General features: G+C 49.3%; 6 protein-coding genes across 6 annotated transcripts; 3 read left to right on the top strand and 3 right to left on the bottom strand.

The window, feature by feature from the left end:
• Window positions 1–2707, top strand: VE01_07881 (uncharacterized protein). Its single transcript, XM_018277312.2, has one exon. The coding sequence runs from the start codon at window positions 24–26 to the stop codon at window positions 2124–2126; it is 2103 nt and encodes a 700-aa protein (XP_018128003.1). The 5' UTR covers window positions 1–23; the 3' UTR covers window positions 2127–2707.
• Window positions 2708–2939: 232 nt separating this feature from the next.
• ARO1 (3-dehydroquinate dehydratase (3-dehydroquinase)) lies at window positions 2940–8060 on the bottom strand. The gene has a single exon (XM_018277311.2). It carries the CDS (start codon window positions 7815–7817, stop codon window positions 3123–3125), a length of 4695 nt encoding a protein of 1564 aa, XP_018128002.1. The 5' UTR covers window positions 7818–8060; the 3' UTR covers window positions 2940–3122.
• A 112-nt stretch (window positions 8061–8172) lies between these two features.
• VE01_07879 (uncharacterized protein) lies at window positions 8173–13532 on the bottom strand. Its single transcript, XM_018277310.2, has 2 exons — window positions 13299–13532; window positions 8173–13246 (listed from the first exon to the last, which is right to left on the bottom strand). Exons 1-2 carry the CDS (start codon window positions 13478–13480, stop codon window positions 8311–8313), a joined length of 5118 nt encoding a protein of 1705 aa, XP_018128045.1. The 5' UTR covers window positions 13481–13532; the 3' UTR covers window positions 8173–8310.
• A 77-nt stretch (window positions 13533–13609) lies between these two features.
• VE01_07878 (uncharacterized protein) lies at window positions 13610–15329 on the top strand. The gene has a single exon (XM_018277309.2). The coding sequence runs from the start codon at window positions 13772–13774 to the stop codon at window positions 15242–15244; it is 1473 nt and encodes a 490-aa protein (XP_018128046.1). The 5' UTR covers window positions 13610–13771; the 3' UTR covers window positions 15245–15329.
• RAD15 (DNA-dependent ATPase of the nucleotide excision repair factor 4 complex) lies at window positions 15271–19017 on the bottom strand. Its single transcript, XM_018277308.2, has 11 exons — window positions 18995–19017; window positions 18301–18939; window positions 18210–18250; window positions 18125–18134; window positions 18051–18070; window positions 17863–17994; window positions 17565–17818; window positions 17397–17513; window positions 17018–17348; window positions 16864–16961; window positions 15271–16805 (listed from the first exon to the last, which is right to left on the bottom strand). Exons 2-11 carry the CDS (start codon window positions 18363–18365, stop codon window positions 15438–15440), a joined length of 2436 nt encoding a protein of 811 aa, XP_018128039.2. The 5' UTR covers window positions 18366–18939; window positions 18995–19017; the 3' UTR covers window positions 15271–15437.
• Window positions 19018–19313: 296 nt separating this feature from the next.
• VE01_07876 (uncharacterized protein) lies at window positions 19314–20772 on the top strand. Its single transcript, XM_018277307.2, has 2 exons — window positions 19314–20425; window positions 20479–20772. The coding sequence occupies exons 1-2, from the start codon at window positions 19500–19502 to the stop codon at window positions 20522–20524; spliced, it is 972 nt and encodes a 323-aa protein (XP_018128040.2). The 5' UTR covers window positions 19314–19499; the 3' UTR covers window positions 20525–20772.
• Window positions 20773–21627: the final 855 nt, after the last annotated feature.

Here is a 21627-nt window from a genome sequence, read left to right as displayed (position 1 = left end):
AAAGGTCCATCATCAAAAAAGTTATGCTCTTAGCACCTTCCACATCACAATCATACCCGAGACGCCAGCTATTACCCACAATCGCCACCACCCCCTCGCTCGTCGATCACTCCAACTACTCTTCACCAAACCAAACTTCCTTCGATCATCAGCTTCTCGACTATCCGTCTCCTTCTCAGAACCAATTCTTCGGTCAACTCGGGAGTGACAGCTACGCCTCTTCAGAGCCCGAAGGCTTCGGCAGCGACGATATTTGGCAAGAAGATCAACTGATGCAGTCCGAACAATCCGGCGTCTCAAACAGCTGGCACTTCGCAAACGGAAAGCTGACGCCGACATCAGCTCGCAGCCACCAGCGCGAGTCGTCGCAGTCTTCCCTGGGCTCTGCTGGACCGGCATCCCCCTACAACTACAACACGTCTCACCCACAGGTCGCTCTCCCACCAGACTCAGCTGGTGGGGAGACGTACTATGAAGGCCTACCGGTTGCTGACCAAGCGACTTATTACAACTTCTCCAAGACGCCATCGCATACGCAAGACCAGTACCTACCAGCCGCCTTCCAGCAGAATTACAACTTCCACACTTACGGCACACCTACAAACTACAACTCCATGATGCCAATGGACAAGCACGCGATGATGAGGGACGACGAGACGATGTCGGTTCCAGACTACGGACACTCAGGTCGCCCATCCGTCGCAAGCACTCAAGGCTCCCCAGCGACGCCAATTGGCAATGGATTCGATGAGCCGAATCGCAAAGCTGGTGAGATTTCTACCCTCCAGGATCGTTGGATGGGCAGCAGCTCACAGTTTTACCCCGACTCAGAGTACCACAACTCGAATGCGATACCAAAGCTTGACAGGACAATGTCAGATGCTTACAACGATGAGCTGTACAGCCCAAACTTCACATTCACATCGGCGGCCCCGTCGCAGGAGTCGAGGATGCTCTCGCCTTCCCAGAGCTCGGACGTATTTTCTCAAAGACTGCAAGCTGCGAACAGCCAACACTTGAGTGCCTCAACTCAGCAACCACTCGGAAACCAGTCTCGCAGACGGTCTCCGTTCCGACAAGGCTCCCCTCTCGCGCCATTACCGCACCGAGGATTCAATTCACAGTCGTCGACACAGCAGATTCGTCTGGGCACTGCAGCACACATGCGAGAGCAACAGAAGGCAGAGAACGATGCACGCGTCTTGGAGGAGCAAATTAGGAGGTCATCTCCAGAGCAATCTACGCCAAAGACTATTTCGCCGAAGGATGCAGTACTCGAGTATCATGGTACCGAGGAGGACGCGGCAATGCCGCTGTTCCCCCAGACCCAGCAATACCGATTCCAAAAGCCATCCCCCCAAGAATCGCAGGAACTCGATGATACCTCTTCGCAGCAAAGCTTTGCGAGCATGATGACGAGCCGTCGGCCAAGTTCCTCGGCATACTCAAATAATTCATCCCAGGCGACGCCTCGCAACCGCAGCTTTGCCTTTGCTCCTCCATCGGTACCTGGCGCGACACAAATGCCGCAGCAGCAATACCAGTTTGTTCTGCAGCAGCGACAACAGGCGCAGAACTTGGCGGATCGATCATCTCAGCTGCCGGTCGCCCTGCCGTCTGTGGAGTCGAGCAACGGCGAATATGCAACAGATGCGTCAGAGCTCAAAAAGCCTGCAAGATCGAATGCCGACAGTGGGACGTACACTTGCACGTACCATGGATGCACACTGCGATTTGAGACGCCAGCAAAACTCCAGAAGCACAAGCGTGAGGGACATCGCCAATCGGCTCCACTGATTAGCGGGGTTACCACTAGCGCTCGCCGTGCCAGCAGCGATGCTGGCAGCGGCATGACATCAGCGGCGCTTCTTCGCAATTCTCAAGCAGGCCCTCACAAATGCGAGCGGATTAACCCGTCCACGGGCAAACCGTGCAACGCCATTTTCTCACGCCCTTACGATCTCACGAGACACGAAGACACTATTCACAACGCGCGCAAGCAGAAGGTACACTGCCAGTTCTGTACCGAGGAGAAGACCTTCAGTCGCAATGATGCTCTAACACGGCATATGCGCGTTGTACACCCCGAGATCGACTTCCCTGGCAAGACCAGACGACGTGTTTGATGATCCAATCCGATGTTTCAGTGACATCAGGCCGTCGCATTGTGGACGTCATGGGCGCAAATAACGGGGTTTCGGTAACACCGGTGCCGATCATGACGTCAGCGACGACGCACGGATAATGCTTTTCATATCAAGACTTCTAATACTTCTACTGTACATGTTACAACCCTTTTTTTAAGCGTTCATAATGCAGCATAGCGATTTGTTTTAGGCTTCGGGCCATTTGGAGTTTGGGTTGGTAATCTGTCATAGAAGAGTCATCAAAAACATGTTCATCGCAGTTGGCGGGTGCTGAATGCGACTTGTACCAATTGGCGATAGAAGGCGTGCTATTTTACTTTTTTTTACTTTTATGAATCTCTTTGGGTCGGCATGGTGTTTCAACTCAATAGATAGGTGGGTAAAGGGGACTTGGGAAATTTAAACGAATAATGTGTATAAGAGATGGGATGGCGCTTGTACTCTTTGTTGTATAACAATGCAGTCGGATGATGGGTTATTTATATATATATTACATACAAAACAAGATAATTAGTATTACTATAAGCCACAGAAGCACCTTTCCCAATACAGAAGCTGTGATTTAAATAGACATTGAATACGACACAAGGTAAATATCATGATGAGCTGTGAGAATAGTACGTTGACCGAACCTTGTCTGAAGCAGAGTGTAAGCTGAACAATACACGGGAGACTGAACACGTGCCTTCCTCCTCAGATGATGGAGGGAAGCTGGTTTGAACAAGGAAAGAGGCAAGACGCTGAAGTTGTGCACTGACTACTGTTGTACAAGTCCTTTAAAATTACGAAACGAGCAGAAGTAATGTCGGATTTAGCTATAAGTGAATCTAAATAACATCTACCAACAACCAAGTCCCTTCTGGACACCATAAACATAATTTTTCAACCAATACCTTCCAATATCCTTCCTTATACGCCCTTAACCAACGACTCCGGGCGGTGGTCGGACACCTACTGCGACATATCTAATGCGCATCACTCTCCAATGACAGCTGCACGAGCATCCTTATACTCGGGCGAAATACCAGTCCAAATACGGAACTGCTCGATACCCTGCCAGATCAGGGCCTCAGCTCCCTCAACAGCCTTCCAGCCAGCATCGGTTGCCATGTTCATCAGCGCCGTTGTGCTCGAGGCTGTATAAGCCATCTCGAGGAGAACACGCTGAGCATCACCAGCTTCCTTATGGTGGAAGATGGAGACTAGAATCTCCCTGATTCCGGCATCAATGGGTTTCGATGATGGAATAGTTCCAACAGCGACGCTTGGCAGGCTCTTAAGAGACTGCGCCTCCTCAGCGTTGCGAATGTGGATGAGCCCAGGGAAGGACGAAACGAGCTCATCGACCTTGGATGGGGATCGTGCGACAATATAGACTGGGCTATAGCCCGTGGACTGCAATGCGAAGATCGCGGCTCTTGCAGTACCTCCAGATCCAATAATCAACCCGGAGCCCGGTTGAGACCCTGCGGCCGCCAAAGTCTTCTGGATCCCGATCCAGTCCGTGTTGTCGCCAAAGAGAGTGGTTGAGTTCGTCGACGAACGTACCTTGGCGATAGTGTTGACTGCCCCAATGGCCTTGGCTGCCTCGGAAAGATTGTCTAGGAGTGGAATAACGTCTAGCTTCAACGGGATTGTCACGCTTGCCCCGCCAAATGACTCTGATTTAAGTACCTGCTCAATGTCCTGAGCAACGTCTGTCTCGAACAAGCCGTAGACATCTGACAGTCCATTCTGCTTGAACAACTTGTTGTGCAGGGCAGGGGAGCGAGAAGCCGAGATTGGTTTGCCAAAAAGATAGTAGTTTTGCGGCTCGAGCTCTCCAAGCAGAGACAGACCACTGCGGATCTCCGTTGCGGATAACTGACCAGGCGCAGCCTTGAAGGGGAGTGCAGGGTGCGAGACTGGAGTCATGAAGCCATTCAAGACACGGCTTAATTTCCCCTTGGCACCCATGTTGATTGCGATGAGCGGCGTCTCATGGGACATGTCATTCTTGAATTTTGCTAGCGCAAAATTATCATCCATGGACTTAGCCACACCGACAAGCTTGACAATATCTCCGTACTCAAGAGCTCTGTTGTAGTACTGAGCCCAGCCAGCATTCTTCCAGGACAAGGTACCGGAAGGATCGTGGTGCGAAGCAATGATCTTGGACAGCCCCTTGTTAGAGCAAACCGTTTGAAGTAGTTCTGTTGGGAACTGTATCTCCACGTCGATATATTCAATTGCCATTCGGATGGCAGCTTTGTAGAGTGCCAAAGCTTGAGAGTGTGCATCGTTGGGGAAGCGACCTCCTTGTCCAACGGTCCGAATGGTAAAGATTAGAGGCAGTGAAATGGCCGATCTCAGTAGAGACACTTGCTCATAGACGAAGTCAAGCGTCGGGATCCCATCCTCAGAAGCAGGATCAACAAGTAAATCAACTCGAAGTTCCACTGCATCGGATCCAACAACAACCTCTGGCAGAACGTCAAGCATCTTCGCCGCGTCTGGCATAGTGAGGGACACAAAAAAGGAGTGCTTCTTAGCCTTAATCTCGTCAAAGTGAGTGCTTCCGCCTGTTGTTATGGACAGGAAGCGTAAAAAGTTGTCCCTTGCGAGGGTGAGACCCCCGTTCTCGGTGGTCTGGCTATGGTACTGAAAGTTGGAGCAAGCTTGGAACCAAGGCTTTCGGCGAACATATACGCCCATCATGTCCTCGACGTAAGCAGGGCGAGATTTGTCGATTTTAAGGTAACTCATGACGTTCTCAGTGTCGCGATGGACCAAAAGAACAATTCCACCACTTTTGTGGTAATTTATGAGAAGGTCACGAGCTTCCGGAATCTCTACGACTCCACCACCGCATGCGAATACGTATCCGTTGGGCTTCTCCACCATGACACGCTTCAAAAGCGTCAATTCTTCATCACGGAATGCTTCCCAGCCTCGAGATTTAATTAGTTCCGGTATTGTCATTCCGATCGTTTGTTCCAGGAGCTGGTCGAGGTCCAGAAGAGGCCGACCCAGTTGAGCAGAAGCCCAGCCACCTGCAGTGGTCTTGCCTGCACCCCTCATGCCGACGATAAAGATAGACCGATCTGACGACACGGGCTTGGTTTCTTGGTGCAAACGACCTTCGTCGACTTCCTGGCCTGACAGTTGCACTTTGAAGAACAAGGACATAACATCCCACCATCCTGGCCAAGTTTTTGCTGTGCATTCCCTTTCGAGGATTAGAGTCGGTTCCGGAACAGCCGTGGCTAGAACACTGAAGCTCATGGCCACGCGATGGTCATCGTAGCAGAAGACCCCCTGCTCAGGATTCAACAACGTCCCTATAGGCTTCCCGTCAACTTCAATGCCGTCGTCGGTCTCGCGGCACTCTACCCCGAACTTCTTAAGCTCGTCCTTCATAGCCTTGATGCGGTTGCACTCTTTGACTCGTTGATTGGCAATTCCTCGAATCTTTGTTGTTCCCTTTGACACAGCAGCAAGAACAGAGGCTGTTAGGAATGCATCTGTCATTGGTTCCATGTCGATATCTTCCAATCCCTTCAGCCCGCCAGGGGGAGGGCCAGTGACAGTAGTTGATGTTGCGGTTTGCTTAACCTCGCAACCCATTGGGCGCAAAACATCAACCGCAAACCGAGAGTCGCCCTGCAAAGAGCTCGATCCAATATTAGGGATGGTGCAAGTTGTACCTGATATGGCTGCAATTGCTAGCGGGTAGGTGGCCGAACTGGCATCGCTCTCAATAGTGTACTCTGCCGGATTTTGGTAAACACCTTGTGGGATATGGTACGTGTGTTCCTCGGTATCCGATCTTGTGACTGTTATGCCAAAAGCTGCCATCATTGCTGTGGTCATGTCGATGTAGGGCTGCGATATCGGTTTACCACCGACAAGGCGTAAGGTAACGGGATTCTTCGCATATGGCGCACACATCAAGAGTGATGAGACGTATTGGGAGGATACAGTTGCGGCCAACTCAATGGTCCCACCGACAAAGCCTCCTGACGCAGCGATATCGATCGGTAAGCTTTTTTCCTTCTCCAAGTATTTAATTTCCACCCCATTTTCCCGGAGAGATTCTACCAAGGGACCAATAGGCCTCACTTTCATTCGAGAGTTCCCGGTCAGGACTGTGGAGCCGACTGTCGACGGCTTGCAAAGAGCTGCAACCGTTGTTAAGAAGCGCGATGCAGTTCCGGCGTTGCCCAAGTACAATTCTGAGGGGCTTGCACGCAAATCACCGCCCTTTCCATTCACCAAAAGCACCTCCCCTTCATCTTCCCACGAGTATGTGGCACCGCCTAGTTTGCCAATTGCGGTGAGCATAACTTCGGTATCGTCCGAGTGGAGAAGATTTCGAATGCGACACGGCCCTAATCCGAGAGCTGCCATGACCAGCGCCCGATTCGATACGCTTTTGGATCCAGGTGGAGTTACTTCGACACTGAGAGACTTTGGGATACCAGGGGTAACAACTATCGACTTTGAGAGTATGATCCGGATGGCCCCATCCTCCACAACGCTGGCTTTCTGCTCATGCGTCTTCCCAATAGCCGATAAGAGAACGATCTTTTTCTTCCTGCCATCGTTCTTCTTATCTACTGCCATCTTGTTCAATAGAACATCAACCGGGCATTTCTTACCAGCTGTCCGTTTCTTAACAAGACTGTCGTCAAGGGACGTCGGAAGTTCATAGCTTGATATGCACTTTACCAGTCTAGCAACCGCCCCCGGCTTTAGGACACCTAGATAGCGAGCTAACTCGGCCTCTTTCACCATACCAATGGCCACAGCTTCGCCATGCAGGACTTGTGGCGTCAGTATGGCTTCGAAGGCGTGGCCAATGGAATGGCCAAAGTTCAGTAGATTTCTCAAACCTCCCTCTCTTTCATCGGCGGACACAACCTCTGCCTTGACGCGAGCAGATCCAAGTACAATTCTCTTCAAGATATCTCGAATTGGCGCAAGGCGGCTCGACGGATCATTTGAAGGAGAGCGAATAGTCTCCATAATCAAGGTTGCGTTGCTCTCAAGGGTTGAAAATTCCGCCTCATCCCATATGGCGGCGGTCTTGATAACCTCTGCCATGCCATTTATGAATTCTCGAATAGGGAGGGTTTCGAGGAAGCGCAAGTCGATATAAATACGCTGTGGTTGCCAGAACGCCCCAATGAGATTCTTTCCTAGCGGGGTATCAATTGCTGTTTTCCCGCCTATTGAGGAGTCGACCATGGCAAGTAACGTAGTCGGGACTTGTACGAAGCGTACCCCGCGCATGAAAGTGGCCGCCACATATCCTATCATGTCGCCAATGACGCCTCCACCAAGTGCAATGATCACAGTGTCTCTTGTACACTGGTGCGATAGCATCCAATCTTCAATTTCTGCCTTGGTCGCTCGCCCTTTTGAGCTCTCTCCTGGTGGGATCTCGTAAACTAGAAGGCGAGGCGGGGATTCGAGTTTCGAAGTGGATTCGCGGAATGCCGTCTCGAAGCTTTCGACATAGAGTCCCCCAAGGTTGGTGTCGGTAATGAGGACATAGGTAGAAGATTTAAGATTCTCTAGTAAATCCCCTACGACGAACGAGCGCCATATGTCGAAATCCACGACGATATCCTCGTTGCCAAGGATAGAAATCCTCGTAGGCCCTCCATTGGCCTTCGCAGCTGCCATCTTCCTCAACTATGAGCTGCAATTGACGGTCGTTGGTAGGCTTAACTGCAGTACTGACTGGTACTTCATGAATTGGCGGTCTGGGAGTGTAAGTGGGAGGGAGAGGGAGCGGAAGGTAGTGGGGGAGAAAGTTGCCGCCCTATGACTCTTGGGGCGAGCTCGGAGCTTTCTGTGTGACAGTGTCTCGGACAAAAATTAATATCGCCGGGCCGTTTATGGCACCATACCACGTATTAAATTCACCCGGATTTTTAAGTCGGAGAAATATATTTCCGACAGAGCAAATTTATCAAATTCATAGTCAGTCTCACAGTGCATATCTCCAAATAAATCGTGAGCGGCTGTTTGAACAAAACACTTATCGTTTTTACATACACAGCTTCTATTTTTCCAATCACTTGCAAAAACCATCAATAACCTGCCCGTAATAACTGCCCACTCCTTCGCGCCAAAATTTAATGATCTAAGCAGCCCAAGTCGCACCAGTAATACCTCAACCTGACATCACATGGTCGGTGTCGCTGTCAACGGGGACCTTTGTCAAAACATCAAAGGCTCCAGTTCCAACTTTGCTAGTTCTCCCAATCACTATTCTCGCGCTGGGGCTTCTCAGATCATCCCAGTCACCGTCCATTACGGCGTCCTTGAGGAACCCAATAGTCGTCTCAAAGCTCATCTTCAAGAAAGGACTGACACTGCCCTTCAGGCCATTGCGATTGAAAGGACTGAAGCCGCCGCCCCTCGTCATAAAATCAGCAATGAGGTTCAGATGGCGGTTGTCCACGGCGATACCGTGGCCTCCGAAGACCCCGGACAGTTCTTGAATAATTGTTGCTCGGCAGGCTTCAACACCGTAGTGCTCTAGCATCGCAGCAATGTCGTTAGTCGAGATCTTGTTCGGGTTGATGTAGTCGCTGTACATCTGCATAGCCTTGAGATTAACTCCGGAGGCATAGACAACAGCAGCATCGGAACCCTTCCCAGCTACATATGTACACGTATCAAGCCCGGAAATTTGCTGAATTAACGAGGCGTGGAGAGCGCTCTCAAGAATATTCAGCATGAGGACCTTTGGCGAACTGGCATCATACTCGAGCGTGACCTTACACCACGAGCCACCCTCATCACATCGGAACCGAGATACATCCGCGTTTTTGGACATGACCCTTGACTGGCGGTCATCAGAAAGGGCCTGGTCGGCGGCGCCTGTTTCTTCTTCGTCGTTCTCGTAGTCCTCGTCGTTGCCCAATCTTGAACCGCGCGACCCGCCCTGGAACCCTTCGTCATCTCTGTCATCCTCGTCTTCGGGTGATGCCTCCCTTTCCATCTGGGTTTGAACGGCATCGTCCTCTTCGTCGTTGGCACCATAAGAGACCGCCTGTCCGCGGTTGGCCTTTTGCTTGGCATTCGTAGCATCACCGTCATCATCCTCATCCTCATCGTCCTCATCGCGAGGTTCCTTTTCCCCCTCAGGCCTAGCCTCTTCAATGATACCCACAGACTTGCCAATTTCCGGGACGGCAGCCGTATTAGCAGCAGACTTCAACTTCTTTTCGCCCTTCTTCTTCCCAAGAGCTTTTCTCGCAAGAGACTGTAGCTTTGGAACAAATTTCTTCTCCAATGTAGAAATGACGTCGGCGACATCTATGGCATACGTGTCTTTGTATTCCTGTGGGGGGAAAAACTTCAAGTTGATGTCGTAGATTTTTGCCCGAGACTGTGAAGTTCCTCTGCCGATTCGCTCACTAACTGAAGCCTCATCCAGCACCTCCGCCAATGAGAGTTTGCTTATGCCCTTAGCAAACTTTTGGCCAGCCTCTTCCGTCATCTCCTCGTTGACTTGAAGAGTCATAGATGGAGTAGAGATATTGTTACTTGCGGTCATGACGATTTCTCGAAGACGTGGGATACCGAGAGTGACATTCTTTGCCGAATGACCAGCCAAATGGAAGGTGTTAAGTGTCATCTGCGTAGAAGGTTCGCCAATAGATTGGCCAGCGACAATTCCAACGGCCTCTCCGGGCTCAACAACCGATTTCAGATACTTTACGTTCAGAATAGGTCCTAGTTCCTTTTTACTGTACGCATTTGGGTTGCTCTTTGACTTGATGAGGCCATCTGGGTTCTCCTTGATATAGCTACTCAATGAACGGTTGAAACTCTCCGAGGTCGAGTACAAGTGCCTGCCTGGGTGATAATGGGCCAAGACGGGATCGGACACATCGGCGGTATTTGCCTTTGCTGTCTTTATGCCGCGTTTCATCATCTTCTGGATTTTCTCTTGGTGCTCTCCAATAACTTCAAGGTCGTCTCCGAGTTTCATTTGGGCCACGACAGATTCTATGTTTTGCAATAAGAACTTGAAGTCCGTTAGATGCTTCGTTTTGGTAACGTCGAGTCCATCCTCGCCGTACAAAAACTGAACCATAGAACCGTCGGAGTCGCGAACGGATGTATCGTATTCGACTTTCAGTCCCTCCATACCCTTGATGAGACAGCGCTGAAGATATCCAGATCTGGAGGTTTTGACTGCTGTATCAATAAGTCCTTCTCTTCCAGCCATGGCGTGAAAGTAGTATTCCTGAGGCCTTATACCTGTCAAGAATCGATTTGCAATATACCCGCCAGCTCGCACGTTAGTTTCGAATGGCTTGAAGCAAGGCAATGACTTCCCGGAGACCATAACTGGAACCCTGCGACCTTCCAAAACTTGTTGCCCCAGATTGCATGAAATAAGGTTGGCATTGACAGCGCTGCCCTTTGCACCGGACACGGTCATATTCTGCATTTGGTTCTTCGGAAACTGTTTCACCAACCCATGTGGCAAACATGCTTTGGTAATTTCTGACGATAGTTTGTTGGAACTGCCGTTCATCATCACATCAAGGCCTTCCTGTTTAGTGTCATCTCTCAACACATCTTCGAGTCGGTTTCGTAGTTCAGGGTCATTGGCTGTTGGTTTCCGGTCCTCCAATGTTACATACTTGGCGGCCACTTCTAATCCGATTAAGTGGACATCCTTGAGCTTTTCCTTCCTAGTTTTTTCACCCTCGGAGGTCAAAAGAAGATCTTCCATACCACAAGAAAATGCTCGAATGTGAAGAAACTTGGTGAGAAGTCGCCCTAGTATGCTGAGCATTTTCCCGGCAACTGTCGGTCCATGTGCTTCATGCAACGAATGAATCAAGCCACCGCCACTAGGTCCTAGTTGCGACTTGTCGAGAATTCCGGTTATCAATTCTCCATCCTGAAATAAAACCTGGCCTTCCTCAGACTTTGGTCCCCAACGATCAGCAGGAACTTGGGATTTGCTAATAAGGTTGAGGGAAGTGTATCCTAGTGGCGTAATATTCTTCAGAATTGTGGTGATGATTTGTTTTCCAGTCCACTGTGGGAATGGCTTGATTATGGCTGGAGGAACAGTCTCGATACGTTCGCCAATAATGTGGCCGCTCTCGGGACGAAGGCAATTGTAAACCAGTTGCTGATAGGTCGCCCGATCGAAGAAAGTATCACGGTTCGTCATCCAGACCGACACTGAAATATGGTCCTGAATAAGACCACGTAGCGGTTTTCCGGCCGTTGCGGCAAGATACTGGTGGTCAGTGTCGGCGATTTGGAGAGCTTCAGCTCGCGCAACCTCATTTTGGGGGAAATGCATGTTCATCTCATCACCGTCAAAATCGGCGTTGTAGGTATTGCAATTGGCGTAGTGCATACGAATCGTCTTTTCGCCAGGGAGAACTCTCGCGCGATGTCCCATGATAGACGGCTTATGGAGGGTGGGCTGACGGTTCATGAGAACGACATCTCCGTTGGTGAGATGACGATGAACTTTTTTGTTCCGTGCCCCATTGGCGCCAACACCAGATGAAGCCAGAAGCTGGTTTGCTAAACTTTGCCGTTCATCTGGAGTCTTCGTTCGTAGGTTGATTACTTGTCCATTCTCATTCTCAATAGCAGCTGCACCGGGCCACTTGTCTGCTCCATTAATTACGGCTTGCTGTAGCTCCTTGAAATTGTGGCTCGTGACAGGTTCGGGATATGTAAGCTTTCTTGCGAAAACAGGTGGAACACCGATTTCATTGGTCTCGATGTTGGGGTCGGGAGAAATGACACTTCTTGCAGCGAAGTTGACACGTTTTCCCATCATGTTCTTGCGGAACAATCCTTCCTTCTTTTCAAGCTTTTGCTTGATACCGTCTTCATTTTTCTTACCGGCAGCGCCCTGGATCGGGTTCCTATCTCGGTCTATCAAGGAATTGACGCTATCCTGAAGCTTCACCCACGATTCTTGAAGATCCGAGAAGTCTCTCCTCCGGTATTTGGTGTCGGCTAAATCAGGGTTGTCCAATTCTTTCGATATTTGAGCTGTCATATGACCTGCGGTCAGGATTTGCTTATATAAAGCATTCTGTTGAGCCTCAGCAATCTCCCCAGCTCCGGTTCGCGCTTCTGGTCGATACTTGTTTGGCGGAACAAGAAGAGTTTGCAAGAAAAAGAATTCGGAAGTGATAACGGCTGGTTTCTTTGTCGACGATCTAGAAGCATAGACCAATGACAATATTTCTTGTTCCTTCTCGAAGAGCAGTGTCAAGCTCGCCCTTACTTCCATAGGATTGACATATCGCTCAGCTGCTGTGGTGGATGACTTCTGTTTGGAGATCGCAGTGGTTTCTGATGATGAACGCTCTTTCGAGACAAGGCCCCCAGCGACATCGAGAGTATGCCCCTCGCCTTCGTCCTCTTCGTTTGACGAAAGATCTATATCGGCGATGCCTTCATCCGACGCATATCCGTTGGACTTCTTTGCATCTTTGGACACAATGCGCATAGCATTGACCGCCTTAAGATTTTGTTGGGCGTTCTTAGCCTCATCTTTCGCTGACATGGGCTTCTCAAATATCTTGACAAATCGATCTTTGCGAAATCCATTGGAAATGGCCCTGCAGTTTGCGCATGTTTTGGAGACTGTGATGGACTTGAGGAAACTTTTAATAACCTCTCGCCGAGCTTCCGCAACACTTTCATTCTTCTCGAGCTTCCAATCCCAGGGTGTTGCTTTTGCGTCCCGGATTGCCTTTTTCACAAACGTGAGTCGTTGCTTTATGGTGGTCTCCACCCCATTATCGTCGGCAGAGTCGCTGCTTTCGTCTTCTTGCTCCACAGCTGCCGCTTTCTTTGCGACAAAGTCTATGTTGTCTAATTCTTCAGCGGCACTAAGTTGGCCGGCCTGGATCAGACGGAGCTTGCAATGGTATAGGTTCACATCCTTTCGGGACATTTTAAAATGGTGGCAATATGCGCATTTGGCGCGTAGTAGCCGTAGGAGTTGATCCATAAAAGTTGGATGGTAAACGGGAACTGGGAGAGTGATATGGCCGACATGGCCAGGACAGGACAGGGCACCGAGGTGACATGTTGTACATCTATTTGAAAATTAGATAAAAGCAAGAAGTATTATAGAGTAGCATATCTTACTGTATATCACCCCAAGCTCCAAGAGCAGGGTCGTATAATCCACCTGGAACTGGATTCAAAAGAGTGTCGAAGGTTGTCGGGTTTTGAATGGCCTTTACTGACAGACGTTTAATCTCATCTTGAGAAAGAAACGCAAAGTCAACACTGCCAATGGCAGATGAGACCGGTTGCGAGATATTCATTATCACTCTGCTATAGAATTGACACAGAACATCTGGGGCGGTACGTGCATTGAGATCAAAAAAATTAATGGCACAAGTACTTGAAATGTCCAGAAAAGTCCGCGGTCATCAGGCGGTGAGCAAATAGTGCTGGCAGAAAATCTACCCACGTGACCAGTTGACCCCAACTTACGACCCCAAGATCTGCCACAACGCGTCACAATCGCAACTTCTTGGCCACAACTCTAACTCACCCACATCAATATTTATAAAATAAGGCCGTTCACATCTTCAGAGGAAGGTGATCTTATCATGGACCATGGAAAGGGTTCTCCAGTACTGGGCCCTCGACATGACTCTGGGAGCCGAGTCCAGAAGCCAGAATCAGCATCAGACAAGCTTGCCTCGTTGAAGGCTAGAGTCGCCGCAGCAGTTGGGAATAGCAAAGCGAAAGGAGGTCTAAATGTTGGTTTACATCCTGCACTGGAAGATCATGGTCAGTGGAAGCCCTCGAAGAGTGTCGCGCCAAAATTTGCAACGAGCATAGGCAACGCACGACCTCTTGAGAAACAGTCTGCGAAAGGCAAAAAACAACTCGATTTGTCAGGCCCGTCACCAGAAGATATCCGCAACAATCCATACTTCGATAATAGCTTGGGCGGACAGACAGCGACACTCAAGAACAGGAATTCACGACAGCTTGTCTTCAACCAGAAAGGGAAGTATATCCAGCAGGCAAATGCACTCCGACGACAGGCCGCCTTGGAGGCGATGAAAAAGCGGATCGCAGAATCGTCACGAAAGATTGGCATCGATGAAGATTTAGACACAGAAAAGAACTATCTCGTTGAGGCACCTCCTGATATCGAGTGGTGGGATGAAGGCTTGGTGGATGGCAAAGACTATACGCACATTGACTACCCGAAGAGACTCAAGCTAGACACGTCCGATTCCATTATAACACACTACATACAACACCCGGTTCTCCTTGAACCCCCGCAGGAGAAAAATGTGCCGGCACCAAAGCCTATGTTCTTAACAGCGAAGGAGCAGGCCAAATTACGGCGGCAACGTCGCATGGTTGATCTTAAGGAGCAACAAGCAAAGATTAGACTGGGTCTTGAACCTGCACCTCCTCCAAAAGTTAAGAAGGGGAATCTCATGCGTGTTCTTGGTGAAGAGGCTGTCAAAGATCCAACTGCAGTCGAGGCACGGGTCAACAGAGAAATTGCGGAGCGGCACACGAAGCATTTGGATACGAACGAAGACCGAAAACTCACCAAAGAGCAAAAGCTCGAAAAATTGGCGTTGAATCAGGAGAAGGATGCCGCCAAAGGTATTCACATCATGGTTTTCAAGATCAACAGTTTGGCAAATGGTAGCCATCGATTTAAGATTGCCAAAAACGCGGAGCAATACGCTCTTACAGGAATATGCATCATGAACCCAAGATTCAACCTGGTCATTGTGGAAGGTGGAGAACACAGCATCAGGCAATATAAGAAACTGATGCTGTCTCGAATTGATTGGACCGAAAGCTCTCCAACAAGAGCGAAGGAAACGCACCAAGAAGAATTGGTGGACTGGCTGAAGGGAGAAGATGAGAAAGGAGCCTTAAAAGACATGAGTCTGAACAGCTGCACACTGGTATTCGAGGGCGAAGAAAAAGCAAGAGCATTTCGCAAATGGGGAAGTAAAGTTTGCGAAACAGATGCAACAGCACGGGAGGCATTGACTAGGTCGAAGATGGAAAACATGTGGACTCAAGCGAAGACAATGCCTTGAGATGTAGATATTGTAACAATTTATACCCCAGAAATTAGTATTCGGGTTGTACTCCGAGAGTAACTAAAGAATTAATACGCCGTGCTTTATGAACCATTCTAGTTATACCTTTTGCCAAGTTGCTGTTGTGGGAACCCATCCACCCTATTCGCGTATGCTTCGCCAAACACCGGAATTGAAATCGCTCCTTTTATTATCCATCTAATTCCATCATGCCGGCCTCAAACTCCTCATCATCCATACCATACTCATCGCCCATGATCACGTCTTGTTCATTGCCGTGTCGTAAGTCTTCCAATGCTGCACCATCCTGCAACTCTCGGATCTTCTCTTCGTCCTCTTTCTCTTGGTGTTTCTGTAGATCGGTTACACTCCATGTACTGATGCCTTCGTGGTCCTCCTGCTTGAACGGCTGAGCAATATTCTTCAAAAACTTCTTGGCACTGCTGACGGCCATGTCGATACTGAGATTCGTGTCCGAATCCATCACGGCGTTGTTGATCCAACTTGGAAGTTGCGCCCTCTTTTTCATAAATCGACGATCAGCGAGAACCATTATTCCGTAATCGTCTTTACCTCTCAGTACACGACCCAGGCACTGAGAAGCATGACGCATTGCATCGAAAGACAGGAAATCGTTCTCACGGATGCGGTATGTCTCTCGCAAAAATTCGAGTCTAGCCTTGAGAATTCGAGACTCTGTATATTGGAAAGGAACGCCAATACACAACACCGTTCTGCCGTATTGATGGTCAAAATCGATACCTTCGGAAACCTTACCGCGAGCTACACATAGAAGGATGGCTCCACGGCCATTACAGCAAGCCGTCCGGTAAGTCTCAAGCGCCAAAGAAGTCTCCTGAGCATCGGGCGTCTCGACAAGGATAAGCTTGTATTTCCAAACCTCGTCCAAAATTCCCATCCCCTGCCACATGCTGATGATCGACTCCATGTAGAGGTATGATGGAAAGAAGACCACCATACCATCAGGCGTGATTTTGGAGAATTCGGTAAGTAAGTTCCCGTAGTTCCTTACCACGCTGGGCTCGTTGCGAACTTGGAAACCAGAAGATATAGCCACTTGATCACTGCCGCGGGTCACAATCATTGGTAAGAATGATCGCCGTGCGAGTGTCATCTGATATGTTTCCTGTACAACTGTTGTGAAGTTTAGCATTTTGGGATACATCTCCAATGGAGATAATGTCCCTGATGTAATAATAACTGAGCTGAACCTGTCAAAGACCGGTTTGATCGCGATTGCAGCATCGAGACATGTAAAATGCAGAACAGGATTTGGAACCTCCGCTGTATCTGACTCATATGGCTCAAGTATGAGAAGAAATCCTTTCTCATATGTTGCAACCAGCGTAGCGAACGTAGCGACTTGTTGCAGAGGTTGGTAATCTTCAATGTTTGTCAATTCCAATGTCCGAACGAGCGAGGTCAGTCTCTCCGCGCAGAACCGAAGGGGCTTTCTTTCGATGAATGTCGTCTCCTTGAGATGTGCTAAAAAGGACAAGGGTGTTTCTGAAATTACTTGTCGAACTCTCATCCGTGTCTGCAGTTGCACCAAAATTAGCGTCCAGGCAACAGACCCCGTATTGGCGCATGACTACCTTCAAGTATTCCACAAAACGCTTCAAAAATGCAACAAAATGTTCGGCTCGGCGAATATTTCCCGGGACCGCTTCTTTGAGCAGGTCATCTGGCAAGGCTGTCGGTTGAAGTAAGCACAACAATTTCGATATGTATGCTGGTTGGAATACTCACCTGGATTTGACATGAACGTATCCTCTTCTCGAGCTTCATCTGCTTCACGAAGCCCCTCGACCAGTTTGGCATATTCATTCTGAAGTTTCTCCGCATCAGTATCCTTCATTTCGGAAATCTTGGTTTCCAGATTTTGTGCCCCCCTTGTAGCCTTTCGTAATGAGTCCTCAGTAATATCTGTACTCAAAGACTCAATACAGACATTGTCGATGTTGTGAGCTTCGTCAAAGACTACTATGCAGTCCTTCGAAAGCTCTTTCGACACACGCTCAGCGATCTTTGGGTCGAGAAGGTAATGGTATGAGTAGATAATGACGTTGCAAAATGGCATCTACAGAAATTAGGACCATGAGGTGGACTTCGAGTGCCAGCAACATACCATTCGCCGTGATGTGAAATATGGGCATTGCTTGTGTTCCTCGCCGTACCGCATAATGCCATCTAACGTCCAGACGCCATTTGGTATCAGATCATGCGGTTCAAGCAGGTCCAGGTTCTAGTCTGTTAGCAGTGCTTCAATAGATACCGTGCGTGTTGATTATAGTACCTCGTGGTATGTGCAAAGTTCGACGTCCTCGCCCTTTTCCTTCTTGTCTTTTACGAACCCAGCTGTAAGGCTCCGGCAGCGAGCATCGACAATTGCTCCGCTCTTCTCCCGCTTCACGGAGGGATGCAAACAGAGGTTCTTCCTACTTGTCAGACCAAGTCCTCTAAACTCCTCCACGCGACCAAGCTGTTCAGTCCTATAGTTCATGAGGGCTTTCAACTCAGCAAGAGCCTTCTCGATCTCGGACATTGTACCTATGGCCATTAGCTTATATCTCAATCCACTATGCTCCACTCACGTGAACAGTATATCAGCTTGCGGTGCTCGGGATAGTACTGCTGGTATGCCACGATCAACGAAAGGAGAGAGACGGTTTTCCCGGTCCCCGAGGGCATCTCCAAGACACAATGACCCCCCGCATCGAGGGTCCCTGTTGTGTAGACCGTTAGTCAAGTTGCACCTATGAGAGTAGAGCAGGTAACGGACTCTTGAGATCGCACATGTATCTGCAAACGAAAGAGTCAGCGGAGTGTCAATAAGAGGGAGGCATAATGGCATACGCATATTGCTCTGAGTCAAAGTTAGCCAAGTTCGCTCAATACAAACACAGCCGGATATCAGGGAGGGTTGAGGAGGGATGCTTACCTGGGTAGATTCTTGGATATGGGAAGAGAACTGGAAGGTCACTAGCTATAATTAGCCAAAGAAAACCCAGAAGACTGAGGGAGGGAGCTACTCTATGTTGAACTTCATTTTTGGAGACAAATGGAAGTGTTGATATTTTGTTAGGTTGAAGTGCATGGAACGTGAACGAGGTCACGTTTTTTGGTCAAGAAGTTTGGCTGATATGCTCCAGAGGCGCCTAGAGCACGAGGTGTGGTGCCTGAGCACTTTGCAGCATGTGCCCACTTGCCTTATCCACCTTAATTCTACTCCTTTAATAATTGTGACTCCACCAACAAACACCGCAAATATAAGTATTGTATCTTCAGTGTCTCAAATACATACTGTGCTCTCTATAGCTATACGATATATCGACGCCGCACCTATTTTGTTTATCAGGCAGACACGATAGAGGTTGGGGGCGATTAGGGCGATTGTGGCTGATGCGATAGCGCGCAGCGCGAAAAGAACCGCGCAACGTCGGCAAAACGGAGCTTCGGCCTGGGGGAGCAGGGATGTCGGATTAATATTGAACTACTGTGCCCCCGGTGTGACTCTCTAAGATGCTTTGGGTGATATCCCGTGACGGTATTGCTCAATGCAGGAAGAAAACGACAATTGTGCTGGAATATGTACAGTTATGAATCCAAAAGGATCCAAAAGACGAGTCATGCCTAACTGAGCGTGAATTCCGCCGTCGCAATTGCCGCATCTCGAGACGTGTCAATAGTTCTTTCTAGGTACGCCTGATGGACATGTGCAATTACCTCACTGATGCCTGCGCCAAAACTACAGGAGGTGCCATCCTTGTCCACTGCCTTGGCAATGTCTTTTCATAGACTTGACCTGGATAATTCTCGTGAAAAGAAGCGCTTGTCGCCGTGGAAAAGATCGAGATTCACTGGGGCCGGCCAAGGCAGAGTTAGGCAGACAGCCACGTTGGGCCCCGAACTGCTCTTCCACCATGCCTATTCAGTATCCAACAACCGCCGACGATGTTATTATTAAGAGGCTAATGTTGTTCCTATTGCTTTTCCGACATCCACCTGCCTTTGGCTAGATGTTATATAAGTGTAAGTATTCCCATTTCGTTTCTCGGATTGACACTTCTTGGTACAATCAACTCTATCCAGATGCAAAATACTTTCATATATTTTCATTTTTATCTTTAAGTCGTCACATCTCCGCGGCTTTTCTCAAAGATATCAACTTCTGCCTGGGCCGGTTGAGTCACCGGCTCTCTATCAGAACACCAGCAGTGCTACCGTCAACATGAGTAGACCTTCACATACACGGTCTCCGAGTCCGTCATACCATGATTTTGAGCGGGGATATTTGCCTTCTAGCCAACAGTCATACAATGATGCAAATGCAAGTATGCAATCAATGACCATATCGGATCATGAACCTTTCGGAAGCCCGACTGGCGACTATGCATTTGCGGGCTCGCCGTTCACGTCTCCTTATCCTCAGCAATCAGCTGCGTCTGCATTCACCAATTTGAATTCAGCCCAGCAGGTCGCCGATTATGCACTACCACAGAACTATAACCCTTATTCAATGGATGTTATCCCGTCAAACTTAGCTACAGCCTCAGGACAGATTCCATTTCCATTGTCAGGTCCACAATATTACCCACCTAACGGTACCTACAATGAGCCTGGCAGTAGTCAAATGGTGGATAACTCTGTCCATTGGCATCCCGGGCTAGTCGACCTATCTTCGGGCCAACCATCTAACACATATGGCTTGGATAATGTATTGGATACAGAGGACTGGTTGTCCCCCGTGCCACCCACGGGGTCAAGCTTTACTGGTGCAGATTCTGGTCTAAGCTATGACTCCGGGGCAGAGGGCGTAGTGCTGGGATCTAGCAGCACAAATGCTGGGAGCTCTCGCACAACCCCGAGCCAGGAAAAGCGTCCCCGGATAGTGACGACGCGCGAGGATGGCAACTATGAGTGCACAGTGGACGGCTGTGGCAAGCTGTTCAACCGCAGCTATAACTATCGAGCACACATGGAAACACATGACGCGGACCGAGTCCATCCGTTTGTTTGCGCTTTGCCTGATTGCATGAAGAGGTTTCGGCGGAAGACGGATTTGCAGCGGCACCATCAATCGGTGCATATAAAGGAGAAGAGCCACCAGTGCGAATACTGTGGCAGGTTTTTCTCGAGGAAGGATACTCTTGGGAGGTAATAAACCCCAATCTATGTTTATGGAACTAGCTGACATATGAATGATATAGGCACAAAGATGACGGATGTTCCAAGCAATTTAACTTATCAGTTTGAAGATCATAACCCATACTTGCCGCAGGGCAGATTTAAGCGACGCGGGGACAAAGAGACGGACGACATTCCTTTGCTTTAGCGTGATGTACTTCTAGCGGATTTTACGGCCTTAACTATCATGAGTGCTATTTAGAAGAGGGTAGCCGCGGCTACCTGTTTCAGCGGTTTTATATGAGATGCGTATATCAATAGTGGTAGATTGGATACTACAGCGGATTTGATTTGTACTAAATGAGATAGCAACGAGTTTTTCTATTAGAACCTTTGTCTGAGGAGTGAGCATGTGATGTGATTAATGTTTTCTATGTGCAAAGTTATAGAACTATCCTCGATGGCGGTCCTCGAGGGAAGATGGAAAGGAGCTTATACCGCTTCAAAGTCCACCCTCTTTCGAGGCTCTGAAAGTGACTCATGTGAACACCCCCAGGGATAGCACCTGTGACTTCGACAGTAGATGCTGGCCTCAAACCAAGTCTCACGAACAAAGAAACCCCCCAAACTCACCAACTTCCAGAACTATCTACCCACTGCCTTCCATACCACAGAACTCGCCTTCGACCACCAAACAATGCCTTTATCCCCCTCATCACACCCCTATATAAAAGTCCGCATTCACTTCCACCCTCCCACCAAACCACCGAGTCCCTCACCAAACAAACATCCAAAACCCAAGGCATCAGCAACCACACAATCATCGTCACACATCTCGAGGCACCAGCACAACAACAACCTCCCACACCGACAACCACCACACACACCCCGAGGCACCAGCACAACGACCTCCCACACTACCAAACAACCACCACACACCACCACAATGTGCAAAACAACACACACCCTCCACCTCCACTGCACGCACATCACCGCCCCCTTCGCCCCCTGCAGCGCCCCCACCCTCCCCTGCCAGCGCCGCAACGCCCTCAAGCCGCACTCGAGTATATGTCCTGCGTGCGAGCGGAAAGAGGAGTTGCTGGATAGGGAGGTGAGGAGGTTTTTGGCTGCTGGTCGGTTTGGTGGGGGTGGGGATGCGGGGGGAGTGTGGGGAAGGGGTGTGATTGGGGGGGGGTGGGGGGGTGAGTAGGGGGCGCGAGTGTTAGGGGGAT

The sequence above is a fragment of the Pseudogymnoascus verrucosus genome, assembly GCF_001662655.1.
Source record: "Pseudogymnoascus verrucosus strain UAMH 10579 unplaced genomic scaffold scaffold_40, whole genome shotgun sequence".
NCBI classification, from domain to species: domain Eukaryota; kingdom Fungi; phylum Ascomycota; class Leotiomycetes; order Thelebolales; family Thelebolaceae; genus Pseudogymnoascus; species Pseudogymnoascus verrucosus.
The sequence above is the reverse complement of the archived record's forward strand: the minus strand, read 5'-3'. Positions and strand labels throughout refer to the sequence as shown.